Source organism: Catharus ustulatus, chromosome 2 (assembly GCF_009819885.2).
Source record: "Catharus ustulatus isolate bCatUst1 chromosome 2, bCatUst1.pri.v2, whole genome shotgun sequence".
NCBI lineage: Eukaryota > Metazoa > Chordata > Aves > Passeriformes > Turdidae > Catharus > Catharus ustulatus.
The window spans coordinates 71,473,102-71,497,707 of record NC_046222.1 but is presented as its reverse complement, the minus strand read 5'-3'; the positions used below and the strand labels follow the sequence as shown (position 1 = coordinate 71,497,707).

General features: G+C 39.8%; 3 protein-coding genes across 3 annotated transcripts in view; 1 reads left to right on the top strand and 2 right to left on the bottom strand.

The window, feature by feature from the left end:
* The window catches only part of PIBF1 (progesterone immunomodulatory binding factor 1), a 119,044-nt gene extending 105,936 nt beyond the window's left edge, over positions 1-13,108 (bottom strand). The window contains exons 1-5 of the mRNA XM_033053006.2: positions 12,865-13,108; positions 11,761-12,076; positions 10,731-10,831; positions 8,776-8,974; positions 3,766-3,885 (exon numbers count right to left, since the gene is read on the bottom strand). Of these exons, the coding sequence (XP_032908897.1) occupies positions 3,766-3,885; positions 8,776-8,974; positions 10,731-10,831; positions 11,761-12,012 (672 nt within the window). The 5' untranslated portion in view covers positions 12,013-12,076; positions 12,865-13,108. The remainder of the gene's footprint in view (positions 1-3,765; positions 3,886-8,775; positions 8,975-10,730; positions 10,832-11,760; positions 12,077-12,864) is intronic.
* A 137-nt stretch (positions 13,109-13,245) lies between these two features.
* DIS3 (DIS3 homolog, exosome endoribonuclease and 3'-5' exoribonuclease) overlaps positions 13,246-24,606 on the top strand; it is a 21,284-nt gene continuing 9,923 nt past the window's right edge. Inside the window, exons 1-10 of the mRNA XM_033051878.2 lie at positions 13,246-13,533; positions 15,657-15,814; positions 16,543-16,736; positions 16,849-16,922; positions 18,001-18,168; positions 19,051-19,215; positions 19,835-19,948; positions 21,321-21,458; positions 22,501-22,647; positions 24,332-24,448. Coding sequence (XP_032907769.1) covers positions 13,300-13,533; positions 15,657-15,814; positions 16,543-16,736; positions 16,849-16,922; positions 18,001-18,168; positions 19,051-19,215; positions 19,835-19,948; positions 21,321-21,458; positions 22,501-22,647; positions 24,332-24,448 — 1,509 coding nt within the window. The 5' untranslated portion in view covers positions 13,246-13,299. The remainder of the gene's footprint in view (positions 13,534-15,656; positions 15,815-16,542; positions 16,737-16,848; positions 16,923-18,000; positions 18,169-19,050; positions 19,216-19,834; positions 19,949-21,320; positions 21,459-22,500; positions 22,648-24,331; positions 24,449-24,606) is intronic.
* BORA (BORA aurora kinase A activator) overlaps positions 24,014-24,606 on the bottom strand; it is a 27,082-nt gene continuing 26,489 nt past the window's right edge. The window contains exon 12 of the mRNA XM_033051881.1: positions 24,014-24,090. Coding sequence (XP_032907772.1) covers positions 24,029-24,090 — 62 coding nt within the window. The 3' untranslated portion in view covers positions 24,014-24,028. The remainder of the gene's footprint in view (positions 24,091-24,606) is intronic.

Below are 24,606 nucleotides of genomic sequence, written 5' to 3'. Positions count from 1 at the left end.
TCTTGGACATATTAAACTGCTGCCTCAAGCTCACAATTACTGGTAGAGTACCATCTTTGTAGCTGTTCTCCTGAACAATATTAACAACAGAAAAAAAAAAAAATACAGGCACAAATTTCACCTAAGACCAAAACCTCACGTGTCTGAAGAGAGTTGTGAAGACCAAACCATGAATGGACTGCTTGAAAGAAGTGGTGTCAGGGGGCTGGGGAAAGGTTCTAGAGTACAGTCTTTACAGATATGCAAACTTTAGGAGAAACCTTAGGGATCCCAGTCCTCTTGGAGTAGAAACAGCAGCCTCAGTTTTCTGATATTCAGACACATCTAGTGCCAAGTGATCCTTTGAGTACAAAAGCTTAGTTTATTCTTTGAAGACTATAGCTATGTTCTCCCTCCAGCTGGAAAACATTATCACAGGGAAAATTGTTAGTTATGTCTAGCAAAACCTGACAACTACTAATCCTGATTCAAAGATGAAGTCTTAGGAAAGATCTTTGTCATACACATAACCAGCTTTGTCTTTAGGATAACCACAGCTTTCAAAAACTCTCATGCTATAAATTTTATTGCAAATCCTGAAAGCAACTTTATATAAAAAATAACTGAAGAAAAGGGAGTCCTGATAAAACTGTATCAAATTCCAGGAAAACATTGCCAAGAAACTCCCAGCCATAAGAAGAAGGCAATACTTAATCTTCTGGAGGTACAAAGAAAAGCAAGATTTCCTTCCCAGACACTCTCCCAGCCTTGAGAGAAACTCACTAGCAGTAAATTACATCTGTTTGAGGGAAGGTTCTAACCACTTTGGAAACAAACAACTCTGAAAATAGTAAACTGATGTTCAGCATGGGAATGCACACATCAGAAGCTGGTTTTATTTCTGGGAAGTTCCCGGTAATACACCACTATAGCTGGACTTCCTCCTCTATCTTTACCTCCAAAGCTGGTGGTGCCAACATTATTTATACTTGAAGTACTGAGCACTGTAGAAGGACAGCTAAAACAAGCCCGTACCATATATTTAGTAACAAGTCAGACAGCAGTACAAGAACATGGCTTTCACCAGTTCCACCACCTACCTGCAGGCTGTGGTTGCTGTATCTGGAACCAGAGTAACTGCACTGATCTAAATCATAGATGCAACAATTGTGTACAAAGAGTCATTAATTTAGCTGCACAGCGCAACCACTTACAATGGCCACTTTAAAAACAGAAAGTAGCACAACAAATATATTTTGTCAGACCATGTTCCAGTGCTAGAAATCAGTCTTCACAAGCCATTTTCTGCTACCAGTTGTCAGAAACAGCTCCCTACCCTACCGGGTCTGTGCTACAGATTCAGCAGCCTTTAAGGGCTAAGAGCAGCAGCACACCAAGAGAAGTTTACAAATTTTTGTCTTATTTGATGAATTGATTTCACACTTAAATTTTCCTGAAGTTGAAAACCTATTAAGACAAGTTCAAATTCTCTTTCAAACTTTTCCGATTCTTGGTTGGCTAGATAATCTTTTCTATGGGTCTAGAACAAATTGTCTCATATTTCTTACTACTTTATTTCAGGGTGAATATATACGTGTATAAAACCTGCTCAAATCTAGTCTGTCAGCCGCAAACAACCATAAAGTCAACAAAATCCTCCTCCCCCAAGATTTGGCCTAAGCATGTTTTTTGGTTCCTTTCTATGTCCCAAAAAGAAGGAAGAAACTCATGTTGAAACTCATTAAGAAGAGCCTTAATTAACTGCAAGGGAAGAAAAAAGAAGGAATGCTTACTGTAGGAAGCAGCTTATTCTCACAGAAGAAAAAAGAAAAAACCCAAAAAACAATTGTCAGTGATGTCAGTGTAACTTCAGTGACGACTGTATTTCAAACTTCTGTATTACTAGCTTCCTAAAGAAGTTTTAAACTCAGAACAGACTTTGTTTATAAATTACACAAAAACAGAAATATTGCAATGATTAGAGAAAATTTAAAACTTACAGAGTACTGATGGAAACCCAGAAGAAGGATTTGCAGAGTATAAATTATTAAATAACAGGCAAGAAACTTCAGCAACTATATTTCATGTACCTGGAAAAACAAGAACTACTGGAATACCAAAAAGTCCAGGAGAAGAGTATAAGAGCTTAGGGTAAAGTTCTGAACAAAACTATATTTCCTACTGATGAATTTCCTTGCAAAAAAGCTTAACCTTAGTGAAGAACTCAAAAAGTTACCCCAGAACTACACCTTGAAATCATTTTTTCATAAACTGCAAGAGATGAATAGGTGTGTCAACTCCTGTGCACCATGCACATTAGAGATTCTAAAGTACTCTCACGTCCTGATGATGCTCCTCTTACCTTATTTTCTGAGGTACCTTGTTACAGTGACATTCAGCAAGTCACAAGGTAAAACTTAAACTTTCCAGAATCAAAACACAAAAACTCTTAAGCCCCTCCATAAAACAAAAGTACAGTGCACTTCAAACTTTGAGAAACAGATCAGTAGGAAAGGTGGATACTGCCACCATGTGGTGCAAAAAGAACAAAATTAGAAGTCTGTATCAAAGAAAGGTCAGTGTCCCAAGAAAACTGTTTCTAGCACAACTTTAACTATTGTTATCGACTATCTTGTTAATTTGCTTCAGCAAAAGTTAATAGATGTCAGTCAAATCTCAAAGGTTGAAATCCTCCTGTACAATTTTATTAAATCAAAGCACATTAAATGTACAATGAAGGAAAATGCTTATGCAAGACAAAAGTTAACAGGATTAGTTTAATCTCAATTATGACCAGAGATGGTGACACAGAATAATGCTGAAGCCCATAAATGCATAGATTTTATTGACCACTTTATCTAATTCAATCAGAAAGAGAAATGCAAGTGCGTGAATTTCAAAAGATAAACTTTCTATAAAGAATTTCTCCTTACACCTGATTATTCTGTAAGCAAATTTCACAGGGGGAAAAAAGGCAATAACTAAAACATATTCTCAGAAGTAGTAAAATGACAGTGTCATTTAAGTCTCTACTAGCCATAGCCTGGATAAATATACTTTAAGTGTGTGAAACTGTTGTCCCAACTCCAGATTTATGCAGAACTAAACTAAAATACAAATAATCCTAGCTATATACACGCCAAGAATAATATAAATATAGATAAATACATTAGAAAAAACATGTTCTTTATACTGTTTCAATTCTCTAGTGCTTTAAAAATAGAAGTTAAAAATACTTGTATAATTTGTTTCTCTTCTTCTGGTATTTATACCTTACCTGAAATCAAATTATCTTTTTCTTCAGTATAGAAATAAATAGGAAAATTAAAATACAAAGAACTGAAAAGTATAATAGAGTAGATGCAATTCAAAAGAACTTTTAAAAATACATTTTTATAACATTAAAACAAAAGCTAAAGTAAACTACTACCAAGACATCCCCATCTCAAAAATTATGCACTGAACCATCAGGTTGTCGTCAGCTGCTGCTGGGCAGATCTCTTGTCCAGCTTCCCCACCTTCCAATCTTGCCCTCAGAAAGCACAACACAGCTGGTAAAAGACTAACCTGGACAGTCTCATGAGCAAATCTTGCAGGGTAGCCATAGCAAAAAGTTAGCTGTTATATGAGGATGCATATAACCTATTTCCTTTGTCACCCTCATTGCCCTCCCTGTAGTAATTTTAATACAGCAAAAAAGTTTTTAGGTCTTATACATGAATAATGATTTGGAGAATGAGATTTTCGCAATGTATGTATTCACAGTTTTTGATAAGGAGCACAGACCTCTGCCAGACACTTCAGTTGTGATCTGTACCCATTTAGTTCTTCTGTTAGACTCTCCTTTTTCATCTGTAGATCACTTAGCTCTCTTCTTAAGGAATGGACTACTTCATAGAATCGGACCTAGAAGAACAAGACAGATATCAAACTTGAAGCTAGCGAAACTGCAACTGCAAAACTAGAAAACACATCAGCTCAACACTTTATGACAATAATTTACCAAATTATTTCTATGGCATGCCACAAAGATTATGCTGCTGTACAACTAAAGCAGCTTCCACTCAGGTTGACCAATCAAAAAATACAGTTGCTAAGAGACACATGGCCCCATGCACTTCCTTGAGCCAAACCCAGAGTCAATTTGATTAACAGTCCAAAAAGAGAAAAAAAACAAACCCCAAAACCAAACAAAACCCCAAAGAAATCAAAAACCTATTTAGCAATAACCAACGCAACTGGCTAATTTCCCCCAAGCCAATATAAAATTTTATGGGGTGTGCAGAAATGGAGAGCTTTTGTTTTGTTTACTGTCAGCTCAGTGTGCTGAATTTGCACCAAGAAAAGTGCAAGAGCAAGCACAGGGAGCAGGAACAGCACATAACCAGGAAGAACCATGACACCCCCTCCACACACACCTTCAGCAGTAACATGCTGGTATATGGATTCAACTGCATCAGGAAACTAAGGCTCTGAAAGACTTGACTCTGCTAAATTAACAACAAAAAAATCCAGCCTTCTAACAGGATTAAAAAAATTAAAATCTGTAACACATATTACTCTCTCTTCCCCCACGCTAGTTATAGACATTATCCCAGGCAAGTAAGTCACACAGACATAAAACTCTTCCAGAACTTTTCTTCTGATCAAAAAAAAAAACCAAACTAGAAAACACAGTAGTCAAACCACAAAGTTGGTATTAAAAAACAAAGAGACAAAACAAAGAAGAAAGAGTTTTTTTGATATACACCCACATACACAGAAGTTATTATTCCCAGATTAACTTGATACCTTAAAATGTTGCATTTGGGGGGGTGTGTGAAAAGAATAAATAAGTAGGCACTGTTTTCATGCAAAAGCTATTGCACACCCTCCATCCCTAATGCTTTCTTTGATATATGATTAAAGAAGAAATACAAACAAGAAAGCACAGATTAAGAAAGCATTCAAGAGCAAGCTCTACTGCACTTCCATGCAGAAGGAAGACAAATCTTTCTGTTTTGCTACCTGCAAACAGTAGAAGACAAAGAAAAGTTCCGGGCATATTTCATGTAATTGACAGCATACAATTCTAAAAAATACAGAAGCCATAGAAATTTGCAATGTAAACACAGGTGCAGTATGTTTTATACATTAAGGTAAGCATGTGACATGACTGAAAGATTAGTATTTTTAACTGTAGCATCTGATTATTCAATTGGTCATTTCTTAAGAAAAAGCAACCTTGATTATCACAAATTGATAACCATTTAAGGCATTGTGATTTTTTTTAAAACCACACTTGCTTCTCCAGTAAGTTCTTATATTTTTACTGCAATATCCCTAGGAATCCTAAGAAACTTGTGCTATTACACCACAATTACTTCCCAAAACACAAGAAACTTAAAACAGATTTCCCAGTAGAAACCAAGATTATATGGGATATAGGTATCAAAGATAAATATATTTACACAGCCTTCACAAGAACAGATCATTGCATAGTAATAGGAAAGTGCAAATGAATGCAGCAGATGAAGGTGAGGTTATAGCAGTTCAACTGTTGGTGCTATTTAGCTGGTTTGATAGCCAAAAGACATTCATGTAACCCAGCAGTCAAAGCACACACTGCCTCTTGCGAATTCAATATAGCAGAAACAAAACTTACTCTAAAAGCAATTCAGAAACAACTGTGTATCTTAAAAAATCACAAATTTATATTGATGTGTATAAACAGTTTCCACTTTCTGAGTGATTTTTAAAAAACTCTTCTCCTGTGCCCACCACTCTTTATGGAAAAGTAGAATTAAGTAAAAATGGCTGGGTGCAGAGGCTGAAAATGTTGGCTTCTTTTAAATGAAGTTTTGTGAAAGTAGTTGCATCAGTTAACTGCCTTCTTAAACGAATGCAACTGAGCTGCAGTTAGCAAAATTATATACCTGAAAGACATGGTAATTAAAATCAGTTCAAACAGAACCTGCAGATATATATATATATTTTTTTTTTTTAATTGCTGAAAAATTTTTTACAGTGGAGTACACAAGAGGTTCGCTTTACTGAATAAACTGAACTGGTGCTTGGCAGCTGAACTATTTAGTAGCCTGAAGTACTTTCAAATTTCACATATACTATTTCTAAAAGTAAGTTAGAAATTACTAAAGAAAAATCTGAATTTTACATACAAGTTCAAAACAAAAAAGTATTATTTTAAGAGAAAGATGCGTAAAATACAATTTTTCAGTTGTCATCATTAGCATTAAACATGTTAGGCTTTGCTCTAACATGTCACTATTGCACCCCTTTGTGGAAGAACAGTGAAACACATCTCACATTTACTTTAATTACAGTATTTCAAACTTACAGTATCTCTATATACAAAATCTGCATTTAAGTTCTTCCTGTTGTTTGTCCAGTACACCAGGTTTCAAATAAACTCTAAGCATTATATAGATGTTTACTTCCATCCCGGAGAATTTTGTAACTGATAAATAGAAAAAAATCATCTGAAAATTTCTTGCTCAAGTTGGCTAAGCAGGACCCTTTCTTGATAAGGAAAATTTTACCCTAATATCAGTGGGCTATATTATTAGTCTGCACATAGATCTGGAGTCAGAAATTTTAACTGCCTAGAAATACACAATTTCTCCTTAGGCAAGCAGAGGAGGAAACAGCATCTCCTTCAAAGTCCTTTCCCCAGCCTTTGGAGGCCAAATGGATGCAAAGACAGGATGTCCAAAACAGTTCTGCAGCCTCCCAGAATCTGCATCAGCTGCATAACTCAAAATAATGATAAACAACCACCAAGCCTAACTGATACCTTTAGGTTCACATTAATCCTCTGCTAAAAGAAGTTGAAAAAAGCAGAAAACAGCACTTTATTACAATACATTTTTACAGGACTTATCCAGAAAAAGGTCTAAAAATTACTTCTTCAAAAGAAAAAGCAATGGGTGAAGAAGAAAGGAGCATCACCAAACATGTAAGTAGAGGAGTTTTTGTCACAGATAAAAGTAACATTTTCTGGTTGAACACAAAAGTAAAAGAATAGAAGGTTAAGGGTAGAAGATGGCTGCTACTCATCTCTCCTACTTCACATCTTTTTGACAGTCATTCTTTACTCACAAGTTAAATCTAAACTCTGCTTCGACAGCTTCACTTAGAGCAGTTGACAAGGCTACTAACTACTATCCTGTCTGGCTACAGAGTTTTTTGTACTGACTGTGAATCAATTCCTGAAGCCCTGAACTTCCTGCACATCAATTTCAATAGATCCACTGACATGGATTTAAGTTTCTGTTAAAAATCTGGGGTTCTCGACCATGGTGCAGGAATACACAAAACCCCATCAAACCCCCTTTTGCAGAGGGCAGTGGGTACAGCAGACAGCTAGGGGGTGATAACCTAACAGTACCCAAGTGACAAGTTCTTGTTTATCCCACAGAGCCTTATGATTTTTCTAGCACTTTTGAAAGCCCAGCTTTTCCAAGGATGTTCACAAGAACATCCTTTAGATAACGGTGACAATTTTTACTTTTCTGTACATATCTAGAGCACAGCAAAGCCTGACTTTGATCTGGAGAATTCATTCATGCAGCATTTATACCTCAACAAATGTACTAAGGTTTTAACATTGTATTATTTACAGTTTCCTTAATAACAAACTCTGTAGACAAGTACAATGCTAATATTTTGGTGAATTAGGCTTATATGTCTAAATATTCTTCATTCCCATAACTCAGCTGGGATGCTCTGGACATGTCCCACAGGCTTCTTACTGCAAACAAGAGTACACTGCTGCCTGTTCACATACCCACAAGCCAAAATTAACAAACATCTTAAATCAAAAATTAATCTTATTAGAGTATACTTTACGGTACACTTTGTCTCCTGCATTTAGTCAAATAGGAAAGGGACATATGGAAAGCATAACAGAAAAGTAAGGGATGTTTGAAAGAGCAATCCCAGCTTGTGGTTCTGGCAAACCAAGTTTCAAATTTCCTTTTTTTCAGCCTGTTGTATTTCATATCATCAACATTTTACTTGTAACATCCCATCTCCTTAACCTCCTTAAAATATATCAGCAGTTCTACTCTCTTTCTGGATGTCAGAATCAGGGATTAAAAGGTTCCTCTCTTTACTGGAATCCAGTCATAACAGACTGATCGGGAACACATTTGCCTCTGAAGGTCCTTTATTCTAGTTGGAGATGGAAAAAACCACAGCCACCTTTATTTGGTTGGGTTGAGCCTGCCCAGCAGCCTATAAGGCTGCTGACCCATGTGCTGCCTCCCCTGGGAGCAGGAGAGAGGACAAAGTGAGAAGAATGAACAAAAGCAAGAAAAAACAGGTGTCAAGTTTTCTAAACAATTACTGAAGGAGATAGAGGTGAGCTCAAAAAGTAAAAAAAAAAACCTCCCAAAAACTGATCAAAACTGGTATCCAGCCAGTCGCTGAGTAATAACCACCTGGAGAAGCTATCAAACCCTATCTCCTCTTTCTTCCTTCACCTCCTATTTATGCTGCTGAGTATGACATTCTATGGTATGGAATATTCCTTTGGACAATTCAGGTCAGCTGTCCAGCTGTGTCCCCTATCAATGTCATGACCATTCATAGCTTGTTGGGGCAGGAGGAGGCAGAATGGGGAAAAAAGAAAGCCTTGATGTTCTGCAAGCACTGTCCAGCAACAGCCAAAACACTGTTTTAGCCACCAGTGCAAAACACAGAACGATTCAGATTGCTATGAAGAAAGTCAACTCTGTGCCAGCCAGACCCAAGATATAGGTTGTATTTAAAAGCAGCACAAAATCCAATACTTACTGAAACGTATTCAGGGATAGAAAGCTGATCTTCAGGAAGAGACTTTAGTTTCTCATAGCATTCATCTGTTAATTCCAAGTCTCGCAAGCTACGACGGATATCTCCAGCCCTCTCTCTCAACTGATGATTTGTTTCCTCCAGTTGCTTCTGCCTCAATAAAATAGTTTCCATTTCTTGCTTCATTAGAGCCTGATGTTTCCTTTAAGATGGATTTGAAAACAGAAGGTATCACATAGTGAGTAACACAATGACAAAGTTTCACAATACCCTGGCAAAGAGGTGAGTTCTGCTCCTTTTGTAGAGGAAAAAATTTACAAAGTTTACAAAATTACAAAGTAATTAGTGCCAGAATGTATACCACTATGGTTAAACATTCATATCAGATACAGTATATATAAAAAGCCAGAAACTTTATAGCCATTGACAATACAAAGCTGAATCTGAGTATAGATCATCTCCACGTATGCTGACTTAAATTTACGAACTAAACTTAATTTACAGTTATAAGGTTAAAAACATGAAAAAGCAGGATCTATTTCCACATAAACCCCAAAGAGGCTGGTAAATCACTTGAACTTGGGTCTTACCACATTTCAGTACATGCACAGTCATACCAACCCTCAATTTTCTAACCACTGTAACATACAAAGACCTTTATTTAAAAAAAAGCAACAAACCAACCACTACTACAATAGAACAAGCAGTCTGACTTACAGCCTTAAAACACCATCAGTACTATTATCATCAGTGACAAGGTTTTATACAGCAAGAAAAACTGCACATCAGTTAATGGCATTTAGAAATATTTTATTTAAATCAAAGACAACTAACCTACTTTTATTTTTTAGCTGCAACTCCTGAAAACATATTCAAATCACTCTTTAAAACAAGGTCATTTCTGCATTACATAAGGAATAAAAAATACTAACTAGCACTACAAGGCAACATCTGGTAGGGTACAGGTAACTGGTAGGGTACAGGTAACAGGAAGTCCGAGGTCAGCAAAGCAGTCACACAAGAACACACTCCATGGTGTGTACAATTCTGTTACATGAGTATGAAAAGTGAAGTAAAAGGCTGACAAGAAAACTAATGAAAAGATTAGGAAAACTAGTTTGTTACGCGTATTAATAGCAGTCTGCACATCAGTACTTTTTTACTGAGCTCTCCCTAGATGACTCAAGTAAGGCCAGCATGGTGCATCTAAGCATACAGAGTGACAAACGTCTTTCTGACAATAAGCTGCTCTCCGTTGAAAGACTTTGCTGGAACTAATCTCAGGTCTCGCTCCACATCCCTAAATCAGTTCTAGCCTTACTACAGAATAAGACTTGGAAGTAGTCACAACCCATAAGCTCTACTTTAACATGAGACAATGTAAGTAATGGTCTTTCTTCACAGGTGTGGAGATCCTCAATTGACAAAGTGGTTTGGAGGAAGCCTGCGAGCCAGTCCATTTTTCAGGTTAACTTCAAATATTTCAGAAAACCAACATGGAAAGTGAGTTTCTACATCATCAACTGAAAGCATTCTGACACATAAGAAGTACTAATTGGAAAAGCTAAACACTATGCATTTACCTTTCCCAAGTCTTCTATGCTGCAGTTATTAAAAAGTCTCTTTGAATTGATTGAAATTCTGTCACTTCTGCCTAGTCCTATTGCTCTTTATTGGTTTTCAGAACACTTTTACTACCTCTTCCTACTAAATTTTGAATTTAGGTAACATAAAACCAAAACCACAAATTTCAGAAAGTGAGAGTTAAATTCAAATTTACTTACATGTAAATTAAATACGCAAATTTAATTTTTAGAATGAAAACACTAATATAATCTGCAAAAGAAATCCTATTCCTGTAATTCATTATCTGTTTCTGTTAATAACTTATTTACACAAATTCAAATTGAGTCACAAATTTATTAAAGATGAAGTTTGTAATTTCACTTCCATCATACCTGGCATCTTCTTGCTGTAATGCCAACTGACTATCCAGTCGTAAAGACAACAGCTGCTTTTGATGGGTCGCATCATTAAGCTTCTCCTCTAGCTCCTCAATCTAAATATAGAGAAAGTGAGTGAGCATAAAACAAAATAAGTTACCATAAATTACCATTAATTTTTTAAAAATTAATTTTTAAATTAATTTAATTTTTTAAAAATTAATTAATTTGTCAAAAAATTAATTTTACATTAATTTACAAAAAGAACAATTTGAAATAAAACTATGAAGACTCCAGTGCTATGGACAGTGAAAACATGGCTGTCTAACGAGACCTCTAAAAACACTAGGGCTTCACAGAATATGATATGGACTTTTTCCCAATGTGCTAAAAACAAAAAAAGGCTTAGTTCTTAAATGGGTCTTTTTTAGCCAAATAGCTGTTTGTTCAACTGCTTTCAAGTCAGGTTTAAATTCAGAGCAGAAAGCCAATAAAAACTAGTTAGCATATAGGATGTTGTAAAAATGAATTGCACAGAAATGTGGCAATGTTTTTACATCTTTCTTCATTTAAATGATCTTCATGCAAGTTGAACAGAATAAAAGCTACTGTTAGCATGTTGGTAAATTCTATCCCTATTTTCAACAACGAAGCATTGAAGAGTATTCAGATCACCTTTTCTAGTACTCCAAAAGTCCAGGTTCAAAGCCCTGTTATGCTACCAAAAAGAGTGACAAAATTATTTGTCATTTCTGAAAGAAAACAGGTGGTTTTTCTTTGTATTTGGGAAAGGTAAAACTAATTAAATCCTCCCTTACTTATTTGTAAGCAAAATGACTTGAACAAGTCAGCTAAGTTTTCCATGTCTTTGTTTCCTCTTCTTCTCATTAAAGAACACAAACACAACAAGTCAATCCCAAACCAACTAAGCAGACCTCCATTATGTAATTCAAAGAAATTCTCTTTGGAACAGAAGTTTCTGCCATACTCTAAAAGCACCAAAATCAAGAAAAGATTATATAATGAAAGCAGAAACACTACTTACCTTGGTCAAATATTCAACTTTCAAGTTGTCAATCATTAAGTTTTTTTGCGATAATTCTATTTTAAGCAGTTGAAGATTATGGAGTAACTCCTTCCGTTCAATCAGCTGCTTAGTGATTTTTACAGAACCTTCTCTCTCTTCAGAGGAAGAAACATCATCGGTTGGTACTGTGGTTTCCAAGCTGATATCCTCAGATTCCAAGGAGCTAGAAACGTTTACTTTCTTGATTACCTTAGAGCTTTTATGTGACATTTTCTTCCACTGGTCGTAAAGCTTTTCTAAGTTACACTTTGAGATGAGCCCCCCGAAGAATCAACTGCAAGAATCAAAACAATTAAATGAAATTCTGAATTTTCATTATGAAAAACTAACCACTGCAAGCAAGCAATGATTTTCAGTATCATGTGAACTGGTGTTTTTTTTCACCCAAGAAAAACACTTAGAGAAGCTCTGGAGGGCTGCTGGCTGAGGACCTGAACAGTCATTATCAAGCGTTTTGACTACAATAAGTTAAACACCAGTGTGAATGTAGTTTACTAGTATGATGCTATAAATAAAGATATACACGTTGTCAAAAGCACATGCACCAAAAACTCCCGAGACCCACGATGCATATACAGCGCCCTGTAAGAGGCACAACACGACTAACAGGAGGAAACGTTAAGGAATACTTCGATCACAGAATCACACAGGTTGAAAAAGACCTCAGTGATCATCGTGTGCAACGTACGACTGAACATCCCCCTTGTCAACTACACCATGGCACCCAGTGCCACGTTCAATCTTCCCTTAAGCACTTCCAGCGATGGTGACTCCAATTCCCCGCTTGGCAGCGCATTCCAATGACTCATCACCCTTTCTGTTTAGAAAATCCACCTGATGTCCAACCTTAAAACTCTCCTGGTGCAGTTTGAGGCTTCGTACCATCATCCTATGGCTGGGTGCCTGGCAGGAGAGCCTGGCCCCGACCTGGCTACAAGCTCCTTTCCAACCTTGATGCCCTTTGCCTTCTCAGCAGCAACTGCACTTTTCCTGCCAGGCTGGTTAATCCAGCAGCCACACGGACTTTTACAACCACCTGGCACAGACCAGGCTGCTACTTACAGACGGCGCTGCTCAGAGCCAGGAGAGGCTCTCCAGCAGGGAGAGCGGACGCCACGCTCGGAGCCGGGCTGCCCTCCGGGGCCACCGCCTTCCTTCCCCACAGCAGCCGGAGGCAGCGCGGGAAAAGGGAATACTGTTTGTCCCGCAGGATGCCCGGTAAATCGGCAGCACCGGGGGTTGGGGGGCAGCGGCTCTGGCCTGGCCGGGTCAGTCCCGGGGTCAGCCCCGGGGTCTGTCCCACACACCCCGGGCAGCGGCGGCAGCGCGCGCTTCCGCCTGCCCTCAGCGCGGCGGGGGCGGGGCCGCGTGCCACGCCATCACCGCGGCGACCGGGGCGCCGCTTCCCGCGCGGCTTGCCGCTTCCTGCGCCCGGCCCGCTTCCCGCTCCGCTTCCCGCCCCGCTTCCCGCCCCGCTCCCCGCGGCCCCCGCTCGCCATGCTGACCTCGCGGACGTTCGTGAAGCGCACGCGGGCGGGCGCGGTGGTGAAGGTGGTGCGCGAGCATTACCTGCGCGACGACATCGCGTGCGGCGCCGCCGCGTGCCGCCTCTGCACGCCCGCCGGCAGCGGGAGCGCGCCCGGGCTGGAGGCGCGGCCCAGCGGCCCCGCCAGCAGCCTCTGCCCCGGGCCGCACTTCCTCCTGCCCGACACCAACCTGCTCCTGCACCAGGTGAGCGCCTCCGGCACGGAGGGACGGGTGGTGTGGCCGCCTCAGCGCTGGGGAGGCCCGTCGCTGCCTTCCTCTGGGCCCGACTTCAAGCTCAAGGCTCAAGCCTGCCCTGCGCCGGCCTTGTTAAATCGCTGTGGGTGTAAGTTTCCAAGTGGGCTCCGGAGAGGCGCGTTGGCAGCGCGGTGCGGGCTTGGCTCCTCCCGTGTTTCCTGTGGCTGCTTATTCCCTGCCTGCGTAGTCTCGTCTTTCCCTGCCAGCTGCTGAGGAGCAGACTGTAGGATCAGCGAGCCTGGTCTGGTCTTAGACTATGTTCCAGTTTAATGGGGGAAAGTGTATGTGAGGGGTTTTTTGTTTGTCTTGTTTGTTTTATGTTTTTTATTGTTGTTTTCTTGGGTTTGGTTTTTGTGGTTTCTTTTTTTCCTGACAATCATAGGAATAAAGAACAGTATTTATTTGTTTATTTATTCATTTATTTATTTTGCTTGTAATCTTACGTGGGCATGAACATTCAAGCAGAGACAATTGGTGGACTCTGAAGTAGCGATTGGGATCTTCATGTTGTCACTGAATTTTTGGATCTTCTGTGGTCGCTGAATTTTTCTAAATGCCTCTTCTATTTCTCAAGGTGTATGTTCAGGTTCTTTATACTGTGATGTTGATTTCGTGTAATGAACAGAAGGTGCAGAATCATCCCATGTACAACTTGGGTAGCACGGGGGCAACTTTACTCTGCAGCCCGTTAATAGCTGTGCAAAGCTTTGAGTCTGAGCGGGGCAGACAGTAGACTTTGAGGCTGGCAGGAATTCCCAAGTTTGATGTTTAACTTTACTCTTTCATTGTGTTTGAATACCTGTGCAGAACAGCCCTGTCTACATTGGAGACTGTAACTAATTCATGAATCGTAACATAGATTCTGGAGAGAAGCACAACACTTTTGTGTTTTAGCAGTGATCATGAAATTTGTAAAGATTCTTGTCCCTCAACAGCATGTCAAGGGATGTTTTCAGCCTCTTACAAATGGACTTCTTGGTGTGTGTTGGTAAAATTTGTATGTGTGTGCTATAGAATGCTCTGAGAATGTGCCAGGTTGTGCTGATGTGAACTGGAGAAGTGGGGATTAAGAAGTCTTGGTAATGGTACGGAAAGGTTTTGCCTAGAAACTGAAACAGTTTGGCCACAGTAAGACTTGACCTGGTGCTTCAGCTTATGCATATAATAATGCTGGATCTCCTCCTCTATGAACATGGCTCTAAATCTTTCAGGTTGAATAAACATTAGGTTCACAGGAGCTTGGTCTGGTATTGCTTTTAATTCTTCTAGCTATGCCCTCTAGAGCCTTACTGCTGTCTCATTTTGTGGGTGGGTTTGCACAGTTTCTTACCACAAGGTTAGGAAGTGATGCTTCCATCTTTTTCTCCTGACAGTTTACATGGGTTTCTGGTATATATTTCTCTGTCTTGATGTCAGGAGTTGGCAAAGAAAAGCACTGAAAAATTTTTACAAAATTCTTTAAAAAAGAAAAAGGTCTTTCAGAAGAAAAGAGCAGCTCGCAGAATGCCCATTGATTTGACTCCATGGAAATTAAAATTTCAGTTTAAGAGTGGGATTGTTTCTGGAGAACTCAAGCCTACTACACGTGCATAGACACATCAGATGTGTAAGAGTAGTTGGGTACCATTTTATGGTTTGCATTCCTCATAAAGGCAGACAGTCTGTAAATGATGTCAGATTTCTGTCAGACTGTGTATAGTTGCATGTTGTTCACTAGGGTAAATTTTATAGGAACCCATTTTATGTAAGAAAAATTTGTAGTGTTCACTTGACCTTGCATTTGTTTGGAAGCCTGCACATACTGAAAATGAATTTTTTAGAAGTCAGAATATAAGTCCTTATCTTCAATTCAGGTCACAGAGAGGCTGAAAAAACCTATTGGACTTTTTTCCCCACAAGGAGGAGAAAGCAACTTAATACACTGTTCAGTTTCCCAGTGGTGGGAGAAAAACATAGGTGTGCAGCTCATTATTCATGTTAGCTTTTCATGTATTAGCCAAGGAAATATTTCAAGTCCTGTTATTGGATAGAATTAAGCAACCATTTTGATTAATTTCCATTTTGTTCCTCAGATTGATATCCTTGAAGATCCTGTTATTAAGAATGTCATTGTGCTGCAGACAGTTCTACAGGAAGTCAGGCATCGAAGTGCGCCGGTGTACAAGCGAATTAGGGATGTTATTCAAAACCCAGAAAAACATTTCTATTCTTTCACCAATGAGCATCACAGGTAAGGGGTGGAATGGGGTATAACAAAGTTGTGCTGATATCCAGTAAAAGAAAGTGGAAACGAAACTGGAACATGTGCACAGGAGGAAAAAATAGACTGGTGTGATAGAACTGTATATTTCCAAGGAATCCAGTTGGGAAGTAGTTGGTGTTCCAGCAGCTCTTCTCCTTCTGGTTAGCATAAATCTATGTATGTTATGAAAAGGGGCTTAGAGTATTGAGTAAGCTTTACAGAGAGCATTGTTATCTTGAGCAGTAGGGTGCTGATTTTCCATTTTAGTGTCCCTTTTAAACATTTTCCAATGCTTTATCAATATTGTCAGCTTAGTCTGTAGCAGAATTCAAAAATCCATTGAGTTAGTGACAAAAAGCTCTAACAAATGGAAATGCAATTAATTTGCCTTTATTTGTGCTCACAATTAGTTTCCAATACTGCAGTATCATAGTTGTAGCAATCTTGAATCCATAGTTCTAGTAGCTTAATGCAAACCTCTTCAATTGTCTGTGAGAAAGTTGTATTGGAAGATAACACTTCCTTCCTATTTTCCTTTGCCCTTGTCTTCCGACCCTTCAGTGGCCTAATGAGTGTTGCACATTATAAAAATGGGTAAAATAATGATTCTTAACAGCCTTGATCTTGTTTGTCTGAAAATGTTAAGTGTAGATAGATGCTGGAATTTGTTTTGGTTTGTCAAACACCCCCCCGCTTTGTTTCTAAAATTTATTTAGAGAAACATACATAGAGCAGAAGCGGGGAGAAACTTCCAATGACCGCAATGACAGAGCCATTCGGGTAGCAGTGAAATGGTACAATGAGCACTTGAAGAAAACAGAGGATGCGGAAAAGATTGAAGTTATCTTTTTAACAAATGACAATACTAATAAAGAGAAAGCTCTGGAGGAAGGAATAACTGCTTATACATGTAAGTGTAGTAGTATGTATGTTTAATTTATTGCTCAAATAAATTGAGGAGTCACTTCATACCTAAATCCCATGCATCTCTTGCATAAATATTTATGTGTGTGCTTTTGTAGGTGAGGAGTATATAAAAAGCTTGACAGCTAATCCTGAGCTTGTAGATCGTCTTGCTTGTGTATCTGATGAAGGGGTATGTTTTCCTTTTCTTTTCATAAAATAAATTGATCTCAAATGGCTTGCAGTATAATATTGCATACTGTGTATTAGGGTACTGGCATCAGTTTAGAATACAAGGAGTCTGAACTTTATTACCATTTTGGCAATTTAGTTTTTTGACCACTGAAAAGCGTAAAGGAGATATTGCAGCCATTTTCAGTTCTGCTTGTATGCCTGTTAGTATGTATCTTGTTATCTGTAAAAAGCCAGTTGCGTTACATAACTTAGGAATAATGTGCAGATAAGAATAATAACAATTGGTTAAATAAAGTGTATTAATGAGAAACAGTTGGAAGAAAATGAAAACAAAATATATTGCAAACCATTTAGATCTGTGTTTCCTGTCTGCTGGAAAATCAATTTTAAGTTATTGATCAAAAGCTTTTTCATTTGGTGATTATTTAAGTTGCCATAAATGCAGGCTGCAGCGCAAAGATGTACCACATCCTCTTCTATTTTCTTGTACTTTGTGTTTATCAGAATCAAGACTTATATGTTCACATACAACTGATATAGCTGAACACTCACCACAAAAATGGGAAAGTCATTTAATCAGAGTTAGTTTTAACAGAATAGAGCTCTATGCAAGAGTAGGAAAAAAGTGGAGGGCTCAGTATTCTCAGCACTTAACTGTAGATCATTCAGGTGTCAGCAGTTGTCAGACTGCTCCAAGGTTTGGTCACAGCAATGTATTTTCATCATGTTTCCTGCAGCTTACAGTATATATACTGTGTGCCATGCTCTTTACTATACTAATATTTTCTTTGTTAAGTGTCTGTTTAGTTACATCTAAATCAAAAATTCTGCAGTATGTTTTTAAGTAACTGCAGGAAAACAGGAAAAGTTCCTAGAATTGCCATATTTTGATGCTTCATTAGAAAAAGTACTGCTTAATAATAGCTTTTCATTACTGTGCATATTCATACCTACACACAGTTAACAATTAGGGAGTTTGTTAGCTTGAGCGTGTCATGTTCTCAAGCTTGGTTTTGAAATTAATGTGAATATAAAATACTGAAAGTTTTCTCTTGTGTTTTTCTTTTTTCCTAAAGAAAGAAATAGAAGGTGGAAAAATCATATTCCCAGAACATATTCCTCTTAGCAAATTGCAACAAGGAATAAAATCTGGTATTTACCTCCAAGGAACTTACAGGGCAAACAGAGAGAATTACCTTGAAGCTACTGTTTGGGTTCATGGAGATGCTGAAGAAAACAAAGAGGTGAGTTAATTTTACCTCCATGCTGTAAACTTTAACTAGCCTTAGTAATGACTTAAAATTTGATTCTTTTGTGGTGACTTGTTAAAAGAGAGCATATTAGTAATTTTTCACTCTTCTGGTTTTTCTCTGACGTTTGTGCTGATTTTTCATTTTTTATTTTTATGGATATAGACTGTTGTAGTGCTGACTATGCTCTTTTTGGAAAAATAATATATTTAAAGTTACTGTTTGCTAAAGTAATTGGTAAAATAAAGATTAATCTTGATTGTTAATAGTTTTTCAATTGACCTCTTAACAGTTTTTAAAGTCAGTTTGAAATGTATGGTGAAAGACAAAGGAGTAAGTGTGTAGAAAGATTTTCAAGATAAAAACCAGTCATGAGCCCTTGTGGAGTTCTCCAGCTTTGTTTCCCAGTGCTATTTTCCTTCCTGGTGAGGGGTAGATTGGCTCTTTCCCACCCAGCAGTTAATCCACCTGTCTGCCTGCTGGATTCTCAGTTGATGCCGTTGTACAGGTGCTGTTTCCAAGCACTGGCAATTGCCTTCTCCCTCCCTGGAGGTACTTCTTGTCTCTCTTGCGTTCCTCTTTCTCAGTAGTATGGGGAATCTCCAATCCTGCAAAAATAGGATTATCTGACTTAATTTAAAAAAAAACCCAAAAACCAAGCACTATAGAAGCACTTGGAATTTTGAAATAAGATCATCTGTTCTGTAAGAAACCTTGGCAGAGGAAAAAAGTGCATCATAAACATTTTAAATGTTCTGTGGAATGTAGAGCCTGTCATAGATGTTTACTCTTCTGTTACACTCCTCTAGATTTGGGTCTTCTGTTCTCGTCATCATGAATATTTGCATTTCCATTTTGTTTTCTAAAAAAATCCAGATAATTGTACAAGGACTGAAACATTTAAACCGAGCAATTCATGAAGATGTTGTAGCTGTGGAGCTGTTGGCAAAAGATGAATGGGTGGCACCATCCTCAGTGGTCTTGCAAGACGATGGCCAGAATGAAGAGGACATTGAAAATGAAGAGGAGAAAGAAAACATTGTATGAAAGAAATAATTTTACTTAACTGTGATGTTACGAAAGAGATGAAATCTGTGGTACTCTGACAGTGTTAGGCTTTAGATTTATATATCCTATTTATAAAATGTGAATACAGAAATTATAAAACTTAATTGTAGTTGCACATGTGTGCCCTATGTAAGAAGATAATTTCTTCAAAAATTATCTTTTTACTGAATTTCATGGTAATGTTTTTTAATAATTACGTGGAGAATTACCAGAGAATTTTCAAACAGCGTAAAAGGACTCAAAAAATTCAAATAATAGATGGTAAAATAACATGGAAAATGTTATTTGTTTGGGTTTTCTTAAGGGATATGCTTTCAGAAAAATGAAAAACAGTAGAAAAAGACTGCAGAGCACTTTCTTCTCCCTGTCTCTGCTAAGTCTCATCACATACTAATGTGATTTCAGTTGTGTCATATACTGAAAAAATTGAAAGTCATGCAAAGCACAGGGAGGCACAGAAGGTTCTATTTAAGAAGTCATAATAGAATTTATGTCCTTAAAATGAGTTACAAAATGTTGCTGCTAAGTTTTAAGTTACCTACTGTAGTTGAACATGAGTTCAGTTTTGTATTTTTAACCTGTGTTCTACCAGCTGAAGACTTCAGTTAGCAAGGACATGCTGAGGCCTACGGGAAGAGTCGTGGGCATTATAAAACGAAACTGGCGACCGTATTGTGGGATGCTTTCCAAGTCACAGATCAAAGAGGTGAGGAAATAATCCAATTACAGTAATTTCACGACTATAAGGCGCACCCTTTTGACTAAAATTTTCCCTCGAACCCGGAAGTGCGCCTTATAGTCCGGAGCGCCTTATCTGATGTACAAAGCAGCGAAATTTGACAAACCGGAAGTGTGAGCTGAGAGCCGTGGGGGGAACCAGAAGTGCCACAGCAGCCGGCTGGGGGCGGGCCCGGAGGCCTGCGGCACTGCCCCTGCCGGGTAGAGGCGGGCCAGGGGGCCCGAGGCACCGCCCCTCTCTGGTCTAGGCAGTCCCGAGGCCCCATGGCTGCTGGGTGAATGTGGGCTAGGGGGGCCGCGGCACCCCCCTTCCTGGGTGGAAGCAGTCCCGGGGAGCCATGGCTGCCGCGTGAATGCGGGCTAGGGGGGCCGCGGCACCCCTACTCCTGGGGCCAGGCAGAACCGGGAGCCCATGGCTGCCATGTGAATGTGGGCTAGGGGGGCCGCGGCACCCCCCTTCCTGGGTGGAAGCAGTCCCGGGGAGCCATGGCTGCCGCGTGAATGTGGGCTAGGGGGGCCGCAGGACCCCTGCTCCTGGGGCCAGGCAGCCCCAGGAGCCCACGGCTGCCGGATGAAGGCAGGCTAGGGGGCCGGTGGCACCCCTGCTCCTGGGTCCAGGCAGTCCCGGGGAGCCATGGCTGCCGCATGAATGTGGGCTAGGGGGGCCGCGGCACCCCCCTTCCCGGGTGGAAGCAGTCCCAGGACCCCACGGCTGCCGGGTGAAGGTGGGCTAGGGGCCCCGCGGCACCCCCGCTCCTGGGTCCAGGCAGCCCCGGGGAGCCATGGCTGCCGGATGAAGGTGGGCTAGGGGGCCAGCGGCACCCCTGCTCCCGGGTCCAGGCAGTCCCGGGGAGCCATGGGTGCCGCGTGAATGTAGGCTAGGGAGGCTGCAGCACCCCTGCTCCTGGGGCCAGGCACAACCGGGAGCCCATGGCTGCCGGATGAAGGCGGGCTAGGGGGCTGGCGGCACCCCCACTCCTGGATCCAGGCAGTCCCAGGAGCCCATGGCTGCCAGGTCCAGGGTGGCTCGGTGGCTCGCGGCACCGCCCCTACTGGGTGGAGGCGGGCCCGGGGGCCAATGGCTGCCAGGTTGAGGCGGGGCCTCGGCCAGCAACCACCCGGGGTGAGCTGGGGGCGGGGCCTCGCTGCAAAAAAAAAGTGCGCCTTATAGTCCGGTGCGCCTTATATGATCTACAAAGTTGCGAATTTTGCCGAATTCCGGGGGGTGCGCCTTACAGTCCGGTGCGCCTTATGGTCGTGAAATTAGTGTACTCTAAGTGCCGGGTTGGGTTATTTTCTTTATTTGGAAATTAACTGGGTTTTTTTCTGGTTGTTCATAGGCAAGGCGCCATTTGTTTACACCAGCTGATCGCAGAATTCCTCGCATTCGAATAGAAACCAGACAAGCAGATACATTGGAAGGGCAAAGAATAATTGTTGCTATTGACGGTTGGCCCAGGAATTCCAGGTATCCTAATGTAAGTTTAGGCATTTTTTTCTGAACTTTCAACTATCTGATTTTTTGTGTTTCTTAGGTAAAATATTTTTTATCTGCAACACTGAATAACTGCAAAAACAGTGTTGAGATGAGGTTTAAATTCTTTGAGTGTCATTTGATGGTACAAATTAAGGAAGTCCCTACTTGATTTAATTTGCACTTACTATCAGGGGTTATCATTTTCAAAAATTTACTCATCCAGTTCTACAGTGAACATATATGTGCTACTTAAGGTGCTTTGCATACATTAACCAGGGACTTTAGTCTGGGTTCCTGGAAACACAAATCTTTCGCTCTGAATTTGCTCATTCACACATACTAATCATTGTCCCAGCAGATATTTGACAAACGCACCCAATGCAATCAAATTGCCAGTAGAGTAAAAGTATTTAAAAGTTCAGCGTAAATAATAGAGGCTGTATGAGAAACTGAGGATGCTGCCTTCCATTTGTTTTGAACACAAGCCAGGTTTTGAAGAGTCTTCAGTGACTTGTGCAGGAATGCATAGCTTGTGTTGAAGCAGAGCACAAGTGTCTCCTGCTAGTTTAGAGAAATGAAGGGAACATGGAATGTATGGGAGAAGCATTAAGACAAAGAGAGTATTACTACAGAGAAGTGAGGAAGAAGGCAGAGTTGATGTGGTATTAGGGTGTGAGATGTGTGACACAAGGCAAACGCACAAAGAAATGAGAGTGTGTTAATTCTGCTGCTTTTGCAGCAGTGGTTTTTTCTTCCTTCAAAAATGATTTCATGTTTATAAGTTTTGGGGCCTTAATTGTGGAGAATTTAGAGCCATTCTAAGAAAAGAGTCTGGATGAACTCGGTTCAGACTTACTGAATCAAATGCATGTTTAAAATTAAATTTCTCTTAAAAGATGAGAAAGTGAAGCAAATTAAAAAAAGATTGCTCCTACTGTGTAGCTTAATAACCTAAGAATAACCTAAGGGTAATGATCTTAAGTACTTATTTTTTGGACAAATGGTATTGCTTGATGTGTGTATGTACCTCTATTATTCCTCAGGGTCATTTTGTAAAGAATTTGGGAAGCGCTGGAGATAAAGAGACAGAGACAGAAGTTCTTCTGCTTGAACATGATGTTCCTCACCAGGCTTTTTCCCAGGCTGTCCTTAGTTTCCTACCAAAAATGCCTTGGAGCATTACAGAAGAGGTAACAATTTGTAAATTATTGTAGTAACTACTGTGCCTTCCCCTTCAATGCAAACTGTGACATTCTTGATGCATGTCCCAGTGCATCAGAAATAGATGAGAAGTGTTGTCCAAGACCGTTCTGTCTTAGTGAGAACTTTCAGCTGGATTTCCTATGGAAACAAGATCTCTCCAAGTTTTTGCATATTGGGTAAAACTGCACTTGTTGGGGATAAATATTTTAAGATAAAGATGATACTGCAGGTTTTGTTAAAGAATAAAAAGATAAAAGAAGGGTTTTTTCAAAAGAGAGAGATAGCTATTTTTCAAGGATATACAGTACTTTCACGATTATAAGCTGCACCATTTTGACTAAAATTTTGGTCCGAACCCAAAGTGCAGCTTATAATCAGGTGCGGCTTATGTAAGGACAAAGAATGAAAAGTTGCTGTTTTAGTTTGGAGGACAGGTGTCTGCTGAGAAAGGCAGAAACTTCTCTTTGAAATGGAGAATGTAAACCCCCTCTCTCCAAATTATTATAATTTTGAAATCAAGGGGCTTTCAGGCAAAAATATGGGAATTAGGAATAACAGTTCTTTACTAGGGAAATTAAAAAAGAAATACAGTACTACAAAGAAACAAACTCCAAACCCTGACAAAGTCAGAGTACAACCTGACACCCCATCAGGCAAGGTGTTCGTAGCAGTCCCATTCGTGGCTGCATCCTCCTGCAGTGACAGATGTTATTCAGTTGGAGCAGTGCTCCTGCAGAAGGTGCAGTTTCCCTCTGGAGGTCCAGTGGTGATGTGGAGAAATCCGGTTTTCCTCTGGAGTCCAGTGGAGAAAGGGGCTCCCTTAGTGTCCCAAAACCTCTGTTTTTATTTTGGTAGGAAATGTTGGGCTCTTCCCCCTGGCTGGAGCAACTTCCAATGGGATGCAGTAATTTTATCAGTCCCACAGTGGGACTCAATGGGCCATTAGCAGAAAATGACTCGCTGGAGGAAGGATGGGTTGTGAAAAGATAAAGAACAATGCCCCGCCTGGTTTCAATGGATGGTCCATTAGCAGAATATCTCCCGCAGAGATAAGGATCACTGCCCCCACCCTCAACAGATGGTGATAGAACAGATACCTTTTATCACACTCTGTATTGTAATGTGCGGCTTATAATCAGGTGTGGCTTATATATGGACAAAGAATGAAAAGTTGCTGGCACCCGGAAATGCGGCTTATACTCAGTGCGGCTTACAATCGTGAAATTACTGTACTTCCAAGGTGTGCAGTTCCTTTCAATTATCTAGACATCTAGGCCTTAGAAAGCTAGACTTGAGAGCAGTCATATAGAAGACAAGTAATTCAGCTGGACATCAGTCAAAATTTCACTTAAAAAAAATCTCAAATCCTCATCCTGCTAATTCTAAGATCATGATGAAACGATGGTAGTGTTCTGATTCTCTTCTCATTTCTGTAAAACAAACAAAAAAATTAGTACTAATGTTCTGTGTTGTTTTTTCTATCATTGTAGTTTCTGCATATCTGTTTTGATTTTGTCATAAAACAAACAAACCACCCCAAAAAAATAAACATTCCGAAAATACTTGGTTGCTGGGGAAAATCTTATGTAATACACCTTTCTCAGATGACCATTTTTACTTGGAAAAGGAAGGTGTTCTTGAAAACAATTCTTTGTTTCATTTAAATTTCAGGATATGAAACACAGAGAGGACTTACGGCATCTGACTGTTTGTAGTGTTGATCCTCCTGGTTGCACAGATATTGATGATGCATTACATTGTAGAGAAATAGGAAATGGAAATCTAGAGGTATTGTATCAATCTAGTCAGTTATTTACTTACTTTTTACTTTATTTTACAAACAGTGCAGTAGTGGTAAATGATGCATACAAAGCTCCAGATCTGCTATAAATAAATTAATGGCATTTGCACAGCTGCAGGATGGTAATAAAAAAAGGGAGTTGATT